Below are 10,718 nucleotides of genomic sequence, written 5' to 3'. Positions count from 1 at the left end.
GAAGGAAACCTGTATACAAGTGTTTGTATTCTTTAAACAAAAGATTGTTTATAAACAAATAATTAAAATTTTGTGAATGGTAAATTGTTTATGTTTGTCTGTAGGAAATGAAAGAAAACATAATCTATTTAATTTTTTGTAATCATCAATTAATTTAGAATACTGAATTTATCCTTTATGTCATGTAGAATAACAAGTTAATTATATGCAAAACAAAATATTCACATTTCAGTATACAATTTATTAGTCAAAATACTTAACAGATTGATATTCAACAAAAGTGAGATACTGACATAAAACTGAAGACAAACCATGCATCAGGATGTATATAATCTTTAGCGTCAAATGCAGATTTTCAAATCTTTCGTACACTTAAAATTAACCTTCCATTTCATTACAATTTATACTTTTTCTAGAGATAATGTAAACTTATGGCATAAAGATGATGGAAGTATGCATTAAAGGTTATTTTTGTCAACTGGATCTTGTATACATAACCTTTAATCTGATGCATGGCTTTTGAATAATGTTTCATTTGATCTACTGTAACAGAAGGCAACTAGACCTATCACTGAAGGTGATTAATACCCCCACAAGCAACCGTGACGTTTGAAAAATAAGTGGTGTGAAGAATAGTTTGAAGATTACCTATAATTTATGAAGTTTTAAGAGAGTACAAAGAATTGCAATTCCAACCAGGTCTTCAAGAAAGCTGTTTTCTATTTTTAGTAATGGTGACCTTGTCTTTGACCCCAGGGGGTCCAAACGCAATACCAACCCAGGTATTCATGCAAGCTTGCTATACATTAAGTTTGATTACAGTATCTCATTCCTAGCTCAAGTTATCGTCCGGAAACCATTTTTCTATTTTTAGTAACGGTGACCTTGTCTTTGATCCCAGGGGGTCCAAACGCAATACCAACCCAGGCATTCATGCAAGCTTGCTATACACCAAGTTTGATTACAGTATCTCATTCCTAGCTCAAGTCATCGTCCGGAAACCATGAAGTAGACCGAGCGACCAACCAACTGACCGACAAGCTAACTCCTATATACCCCCCCTAAACTTCCTTTGTGGGGGGTATAATAATGAGTAAACAATTTTTTTAATATCCAGGTAACAAATGACATCAACGATTTTATAGAAATAAAACTAACATTAAATATTAATTACATTCTTAACATTTAAAATCTGGCATCATGTTACTAGCTAAATATAAAAGTAACATGTAAGAATCGCATGACCACAAAGTTTCTGAAATATTTAATAGTTAAGACATGCACATTTAGAATAGGCCTAACAGTAAAAGTAAACTACTCAAATAAGATGGTAAGATAAAACTGTAAATTCAACAATGTACTATAGATGAACTACATCATGAAAGGCATTCATTGCAAAAGTTAGTCATATAAAAGTGTAACTTTTGAAAAAGTGAACTTGTATGCCTTGCATTTTTAGCTCGACTTTTTTTTTTTTGAAAAAAAAGAAGAGGTATTGTTATAGTCGCGGCGGCGTTGCCGTTGCCGTCCGCAAACTTATACCTGGATCATAACTTTTTTATTTCTTGATGTATTGTCTTCATACTTGGCCACAAAAACCCTTGGGACAAAACCTTTCAGTAGACCACACTAACCTTGACCTTTATCCATAAATGACCTTGACCTTCAAGGTTAAAAGTCCAAATTTTGCTTGTTCTTGCTATTATTGGCTGTAACTTTGTTATTTTTGAATGGATTGTCTTCAAACTTGAACACAATAATCTTCAAGGATATCCCTAAAAAATAAGCACACAGACCTTGACCTTCACTCATAAATGACCTTGACTTTGAAGGTCAAATTATTGAAAATTTCATTTTTTTGGCTATTATTGGCTGTAACTTTGTTATTTTTGAATGGATTGTCTTCAAACTTGAACATAATAATCTTCAAGGATAATCCTTAAAAATAACCAGACAGACGTTGACCTTCACTCATAAATGACCTTGACTTTGAATGTCAAATTATTGAAATTTTCATTGTTTTGGTTGTAACTGGCTGTAACTTTGCTATTATTGAAGGGATCAACTTCATATTATAATAGAACATTCTTAAGGACAAGACATTGTTGTTTATCAAACCCAAATTGACTTGGGCTCTTTAATGACCTTGACCTTGAAGGTTAAATTACTGAATTTTCTCAGATTTGTGCATTAAATGACCATATATATTTATTGGTGGGTTATGATGTATATATATAAATATATATATATATATATATTATCATCATCATCATCATCATCATCATCATCAACAACCACAACATCATCATCAACAACAACAACTTATAGAATGCATTGTGTGTATCTATTTATAGAATGCATTGCGTTTATCTATTTATAGAATGCATTGCGTGTATCTATTTATAGAATGCACTGAGTGTTTCTATTTATAGAATGCATTGCGTGTTTCTACTTATATATACAAAATATATAGACAAAACTAATGTGACAAGACAGACTGATTAAATTTCATGAAAAGGAAACGTTAAGATTTGTTCAAACATTTCTTTGTTTGCTTTTAGAAAAAGTAAAAAGTCGAGCGTTGCCCCCGCCCGGCGGTGGCTCTTGTTATTTTATCTGTCCATTGCATATTGTATACGTCTTAAAGTGTATAAAGCTATGTATTTGATGTTTTATGATTACAATTTTTTTCTTTATATCATGATTAGAATAGATACTGAATACCTAAAAAAGAAAGAAATTTGTCTTCCTATTTATTGACATCGAGTGGAACATGCCCCATATGATTGACAAAACAAGTAAACATAATAGGGGAATATTTTGTTCCGGAACATTTTATTCAAGTTGACTGAACATTTTATTCAAGTTTACGTACAGTATTCATGTGTGTTAATTTACAGAGGCAATTTCTATCACAACTGTTTTGAGAAATTACCATACGGTAATAAAAGCAATTTAATTTTACTTTTTTTAAATATCGGAAAAAATTTTCATCGGATATAGATTTATACACTTTAAGGTAGTGCTACTCTAAAAGGTGCTATAAAGAACTACAAAAACTGAAAACAAAGTTTAGAAGTATTCCTTAAAGGAAACATGTATGTAAAATTCAAACAAAATTAACACTGCCATTTATACTTATGGACACATTTATGAAAATTGAACTTGGTTATAAAATGCTTTGTTTTGTAAAATAAGGAAACTTTAAATAATCTGCTATATCATACCTCTGAAAAATGATTGACTATTGGTTATTTTTAAGAGAAAAATACCGAAATTCATCAACTGAAATAATTGTTTCAAATCAAAATGTTTAAAACATTTATTAGAGCTGTCGGAGGAGACAGCCACGTTTAACTAACTGAATACTGGATGCCGTAAAGGAAGACAAAACTATGAAAAAAATAATCAATTATGACAATAAATATATTTCTGTATCAATAAAAAGGGACTAATAATAGAAGCTATCAAAAGTTAAATATTTTTGCACCACATAATATGCATGTGACATTTCTATGCTCTGCTGAAAAGACAACAGTTTAAAATCTGAAATCAATCCCTTCAGTAACAAAAATCATAAAAGCAAAAAGTATATGAAGTTTTTAAAGTAGAATTATAAGTTTAACAAGAGCACTGCTAGGCGGAGCATTATATGCCCGAAAAGTGTTGTTTTTTTTTGTTAAGATGAAGCATTTGTAAGACATTAGAATATTTCATATGAATATCATATTATGAATAATTGTGGAAAACAATATAGGCAATCATCCTATGAAGTTTGAACACTGTAAGCCTAATGAAACTTGTGTTATGCTCCAGAAACAACAATTTTCAGTGTAAAGATCATTGTGACCCTGACCTTTGACCTTATGACCCTAAAATAAATAGGGGTCATATATTGGACATGGCTGTACATCCTATAAAATTTTACAGCTGTTGGTTGATTTATACTTAAGTTATTAAGTGGAAACTGTTTTCAGTTTTAAGGTAAAAGTGACCTTGACTTTAAGGTAATAGTGACCTTGACCTTTGACCTTGTGACCCCAAAATCGATAGGGGTCTTCTACCCAATATGGACAATCATCCTATGAAGTTTGAATATTGTGGGCCAAATGGAACTTGTGTTATGCTCCCGAAACCGTTTTCAGCTTTAAGGTAATAGTGACTTTGACCTTGTGACCCTAAAATCAATAGGGGTCTTCTACCCAATATGGACAATCATCCTATGAAGTTTGAATATTGTGGGCCAAATGGAACTTAAGTTATGCTCCGGAAACCAAATTGCTAACGGACGGACGGACGGACGTCCGTCCATGCTATTTAAGAGAAGTAGGGGGCCATCTAACTGTAAACAGAACAAAAGAGAACAATAGAGTTCATTCCGTAACAATAGAATAAGGGGCCATGGCCCTCTATTAAACAAAAGAAAATAACAAAAGAAATGGCCCTTTAGTCCATTTAAGTGGCATGTCCGGACAGACGGACGGACGCCAGGGGGTATAACATAATATGCCAAAAATTCTTTCGGGCATATAAAAAGAAAGTAACTCTTGAAATGAGATGCTAAAGATATGAACCTTGTCATACATGATGTGAGTAATGACAAAGAATAATTATCTTAAGTCTGGACTACATAATAATTATATAAAATAAAAAAGATAATACTTTAAAATGTAACAATTTTCAATGGGGGAGGCAATAATTCCAGAAATATTAATGCTATGGGTCAATATTTTGATATACTGATAAAAACAACAAGAAGCACCACAATGCAATGAAACCAGGTTTTCAACAACCAAGTATTGATGTGACAGGAATTAGGAATGATATATGGTAGTGAAGAAAACATTATATTGTTATTAGGTTAATTGCAAGTGACCGTGACCTTGTTTACAGACACCTGGGTAGCTCATCTTAAGTTGTGCCTTGATTTAAGCTACCAACACACTAAATTTGGTGTCAATAGGTCAAAGTTAACTCAAGTTATTATAAGGAGACTGAATTTCTAGTTTAAGCAAGTGACATTGACCTTGATCAAGGACATTTGGGTAGCAATCCCGAGTTGCCTCTTGATATAAGCTACCCACTCACTAAATTTGCTGTCAATAGGTCACAGCTAACTAAAGTTATTATAAGGAAACTGAATTTCTATTTTTAACAACAGTGATCTTGACCTTAATCAAAAGGGTAGTGATAAAAGATACTCACATACTATGTTTGGTGCCAAAAGGTCAAACCAAACTGAAGATATTGAGCTGACACTTAATTTCTAATTTTAACCACAGCAACCTTGTCCTTGATCAAAGACATCTGGGTGGTAATATCAAGCTGCTTCTTGATATAAGCTACCGATACTTCAAGATTAGGGTCAATAGGCCAAAACAAACTAGTTTTTTAGTGGAAATAGAATTTCTTCTTTTAGCATCATTGTCCTTTTCTAGTACCTTGATCACAGATATCTGGGTAGCATTCTTGTGAGCGTATTGATATAAGCTACACACACACACCAAGTTTGGTATCAATAAGCCACATCAAACTGAAGTAATTATGTGGAAAGTGAATGTCTATTTTAAACAACAGTGTCCATGACCTTTATCACAGACCCAAAGCTACCTCTTGATATAAACTACCCAGATACAAAGTTCAGCTTCAATAGGCCTAAGCAAAATCAAGTTGTTGCATGAAACTGTATTTCTATTTTCAGCAACAGTGACCTTGACTGCAGACAAATGGATAGCAGTTCCAAGCTGCCTCTTGATATACCAATACACCAAGCTTGGTGTCCATGGTCCAAAGCAAAGTTATTTACAGGAAACTGAATTATAAGTTTTAGCATAAGTGACCTTAAAATTAGTCACAAACATCTATGTAGCAATCCCAAGCTGCCTCTTTATATAAGCTACCAACATACCAAGTTTGGTTTCAATAGGCCAAAGCAAACTCTGTTAAGCAAAAAAGTTATTTAGTGGAAAATGAATCATTATTTTTAGTAACAGTGAACTTGACCTCAATCACAGACATCTGGGTAGTATTTTCTGGTCCTTCAGGACTATTGAATCCAACATGATGAATCTTGAAAGTTGAGTACCGCTCAAGCCAGTGCTAGGGAGCGTGAGGGATGTTACACGTAATCATTATCCCTCATGTACAGACTCAATCAAACCGAGTCTGCAATTTTCATATTATTTTGGTGTATTTAGTGCTTCTGAAGGATCAATTTTTCCCAGAATCTTTTACAAGCTGCCTTTTGATATAGGCTACTCATACAACATGCTCTGTATCAATAGGCCAATGCAAACCCATGTTATTGAGTTGAAACTGAAATACTTTTTTCAACAATGACTTTGACCTTGATCACAGACACTAGGGTAGCAATCCGAAGCTGCCTTCAACTCACCAAATTTGGCATCAATAGACCAAAGCAAACTCAAGTTATTGAACGGAAACCCAAAGTTGATGCCTGCATGCCATCCAGGCAACTTCATCATTACAATAACTGGTTTTCGTTGAAAACCAGGTTCATAATAAAGTATTGTTTGAACAGTATTACGTTATATTTCCTGAAAAAGATGTTTAATAGATTTGACAGATTTAATATCATAATATAAGAAACAATAATAATGATTTGTATAATGAATTATTATGTGCTACAAAACAATATGTAATATTGGATCATTTATCTCACACCTCCATATTTTATTCTGTTTGTTGTAGAGTTTGATACTACTTTCAACAAAATGGGTCAAAGACCGAAATGGCCAGGTTGCATTTAAATTATAATAATTTAAATGAAATTGAATCCAACGATATGGGACCACGTGTTCATGCTGCATACAAAATATCAAGAGGCTGTGATAAGAAGTTGCTGAGAAAACTGTTACGAAAATTTCCTGCCATTGGCCATTTATGTCGAAAGTTTAACTAAGTCGGTTAACAGGAGTTGGATGAGCGACAGACCTGAAATCGAATCCCACGATATGGGACCATGCCTTCATGCTGTATACCAAATATCAAGAGGCTGTGATAAGTAGTTGCTGAGAAAACTGTTACAAATATATTTTCCTCGCCTGCCACCCGACATTCACCATACCATAACCCAAGTTTGCAACTATGTAAACCGGCCAATAAAATAAATGACATTAAAGACCTTCCATGATGGAAGAATTCACTTCACATATTCTAAATATTTAAGATAATATAATTGCTTTGACCTTGAAATCTATGGAGCAGGCTTGAAATTGGACTTTTTTACACTTAACCTTTGTGACCTTGATCTTAAGAGAAGCAACCCAATTATTGCTCTCTACACATCATCTCATAATGGTGATTACTTGTGCCAAGTTATTTTAAAAATTTAACAGCAATTTAAAAGTTATAGAGCGAACAGGAAATGCAGACTTTTTAACACTTGACCTTGGGGGTTGCAACCCAAATATTTCGCTCTGAACATTGTGGTGATCACTTATGCCAAGTGATTTAAAAAATTTTTCAGCAGTTTAAGTTATGGAGCGAACACAAATGTGGACTTTTAACGCTTGACCTTAAAGTTTGACCTTGACCTTGGAGGGAGTGACCCAATTATTTTGCTCTGCATATTGTCTCAAAATGCTGACCACTTGTGCCAAGTTATTTAAAAAAATTTCTAAGTGGTTTGAAAGTTATGGAGCGGAAAAGTGTAACAGATGGACAGTCATGGAGGCCATTCCTATAATCCCCTCCACGCTTTGCAGAAGGGGATTAACAATCTCACTTAACATTATATATATCAAATTAGTTGTATCATTATCTTGCAATTATCAATTTGTAGCGGAACATTTTCTAATTTTCAAAATAAATCATAAATAATTATTTTGTTAATAACAAAAACATTTGTCATACAAGTACAAACCAAATATCAAATTCACAAGCATTCTAAATTAACTCTGTCCTCATACTCCAGGTGAATATACTCAATTTATACCTCTTTCATTCAAAACTTACAATAAACACATTTTAGTTTTCTAAGTATTTCCAGTATTGTAAATAAATGAAATATTTTCAAACTAAGAAATATAATTGATATCTGCTATTATTTTTCCTGCATTGTTTTTCTAGCTAGTCGTCTAGACTTATTTCTTTCATTGTTTATTTTAGTATGGATTTTCCATATCCTCTCTGATATCGAAAGTTCAGATAGAACATCTGGATGGATCCTTATAAATTTCTGTATTTCTTTATATCCTACAATATAAAACAACAATTATTACAAACCATTCAAAATATCAAGGATATTCATCAAGTGCATTATGAAAACAAAAGGGGCCATTGACCCTAGAATGATCAGCTGAGGACAGTAGGGCATTGTTTTAAAATGCAACTTAGAATATCATGGAAGATGAACAAATTCGCCAATTTGAGATTTCAACCTTTTTGAGCTTAAGCTTAATCATAACTTTTATCAGGCAGTGAAAATAATCTGGTATCCATAATATTTGGGTCTGTTACGTTACCAAAATCAACTTGATTACAGTAAAGTTACTCCTAGAAACCCATAAAAAATTTCAAAATAAAACTGAAAGTATCCAACATCTAATTTTTTTACAAATTTTCCTTCCAACAATTTTTGACAAGTTTTTCACCGGTTCACTCTTTTTTATAAGTTGAGCACTGTCTAACCTTTACTCGCGAAATGCCGCGCCAATTATTTAATTGCTGATTCCATGAAATTTTTTCAATTGAAAAAAGTGATAATCAAGAATTTATTTATTTCATTTATATTATGAAATAATGAACTATTCAATGTTGTAAAAGTTTATGTGTTCATCAGGCTAACTAAGTACAAAAAGCAATGGGTGGGGTATACGTCCTATATAAGTTCTATATGGCCTGCAGATAAACCAATTCCTTCCGCAGACAAATTCATGTGCGATCTCGCGGTCTGGGTGCTATAACGGAGATGCAGTGTATTTCGGTGAGATGCCCATATAAAATCTTATAGGTTAAATTTTTTAAACAAACAACAGTTATATTTGCGTTCAGAAGAATTCTAACAAGTACCAGTGATTTTTTTTGTTAAACGGTACAATATGGGGATAATAAAGAAAAAATATAGGATGCAAAATGGCTGCAACCATACTGATGCTGGCGGATTCTTACAGAACTTTTTGTAATTGGGGGACAAAAATAGGTGGCCATTGGCCGCGTCGAACAGGTGGCTGTCTTGCAATTACATAGTCATTTATATAGTAATTTACATTGGAGATGTTAAAAGGTGGCAAACTTAAGCAGGTGGGGCTCTTATAAAGGTGGCCGGTTGAGCAATTTTGACTATATATATATATATATATATACATATATATGTATATATTGTAGAAGACTGCAAGGTTATGCCAAATATCTAAGCTCTAGGCATTATATTTTATGAGAAAAAGATTTTTAAAGATTGCATTTTTAAAGTCTATTTTTTTGCCATTGTGACCTTCTTAGGCAACAGACTGGAACCATTTGTATTATTTTTGTAGAAGTTTACCAGGTTATACCACATTCAAAATATCTGAGTTCTGGGCATCGTTTTTTTCCATGAGAAGGTTAAAAATAATTTTACTATAAAACTCTGTATAAAATAAGTGACCCAGTGGGTGGGGTCAATCCAAAGACATGATTTATATAACTTTTGTAGACGACTATAAGGTGATGCTACATGCCAAATTTATAAGCTCAGGGTATAGTAGTTTATGAGGAGAAATTTTTTTAACATTACACTTTTTAAAGTCTATTTTCAGCTCTTGTGACCAACTTATGCATCTGACTGAGACCATTTATATTACTTTTGTAAGGGTTTGTAGGAAATGCTATATGCCAAATATCTAAGCCCTTGGCATTGTAGTTTCCCATGAGAAGGACTTATTTTTGGTTGAGTAATCTTTGCACCAACATAGCATAGGTCATATGGTGACTTTTCAGCTTTATTGGTGGAGGAAGACCTGGGGTGCCCCTTTGTACATTATTTCAGGCAAAAAACGGGCATCTGAGTAGAACAGTCCTTCCGTAAGCTAGCTGGATAACTTTCACAAATGAAAAATCCAAAGTCGATGGTAAAGCATGTACCTTCAGTGGTGAGAGACAAATGGTTTGAAGTCAATTATCCTAACCATGAGGCTACAGGCCCCCTCCATGAGAATGTTGGAATATGTTTCCCTATATAACTCAATATATACTGAGTGACCTGGGGTTGGGGCCAATTGTGACCCCAGAGACATTATTTAAACAAGAGCCCGGTTTGAGCCGGGTGATGCTCCCCGAATAGGTTTTGGACACAGGAAAGTACACCTCTTGTAGTTTCAGAGTTATGTCCCTGAAAAAAGTTCAAAGTGCAATAATTCCAAAATTAGGCAAGGCAGAGTTACTGTTCTTTGCACTGCACTTCTAATCAATGTGATCTATCAACCTACAAAGTTTCTTGTTGATACCTCTTATGGTTTCTGAGTTATGTCTCGGACAAAGTTCAAAATGTAAAAATGAACAAAGGGCAATTACTACAAAATTTGGCATGGCAGAGTTCAAGTTCTTATGCATTGCATATCCAATCATTGAGCTCTATCTACCCACAAAGTTTCATGTTGATATCTCTTGGTAGTTATAGAGTTATTTCCCGGACAAGATTTTTTTAAAAGGGGAGATTATTCAAAAATTGGGCAAAACAGTTATGTTTTTTTTTGTACTCACTTTTACTCAATGAGATC

The 10,718-nt window shown here is 33.4% G+C and overlaps 1 protein-coding gene across 10 annotated transcripts in view; it reads right to left on the bottom strand.

Moving 5' to 3' along the window:
- Nucleotides 1-226: 226 nt before the first annotated feature.
- The window catches only part of LOC132715677 (uncharacterized), a 133,875-nt gene continuing 123,383 nt past the window's right edge, over nucleotides 227-10,718 (bottom strand). For all 10 annotated transcript variants that reach the window (XM_060698717.1, XM_060698719.1, XM_060698720.1 and 7 more), the window contains one exon: nucleotides 227-8,217. In XM_060698717.1, the coding sequence (XP_060554700.1) occupies nucleotides 8,066-8,217 (152 nt within the window). In that variant the 3' untranslated portion in view covers nucleotides 227-8,065. The remainder of the gene's footprint in view (nucleotides 8,218-10,718) is intronic.

This window comes from Ruditapes philippinarum, unplaced genomic scaffold (assembly GCF_026571515.1).
Source record: "Ruditapes philippinarum isolate M1 unplaced genomic scaffold, ASM2657151v2 ctg719_1_1_1_1, whole genome shotgun sequence".
Lineage (NCBI taxonomy): Eukaryota > Metazoa > Mollusca > Bivalvia > Venerida > Veneridae > Ruditapes > Ruditapes philippinarum.
The sequence above is the reverse complement of the archived record's forward strand: the minus strand, read 5'-3'. Positions and strand labels throughout refer to the sequence as shown.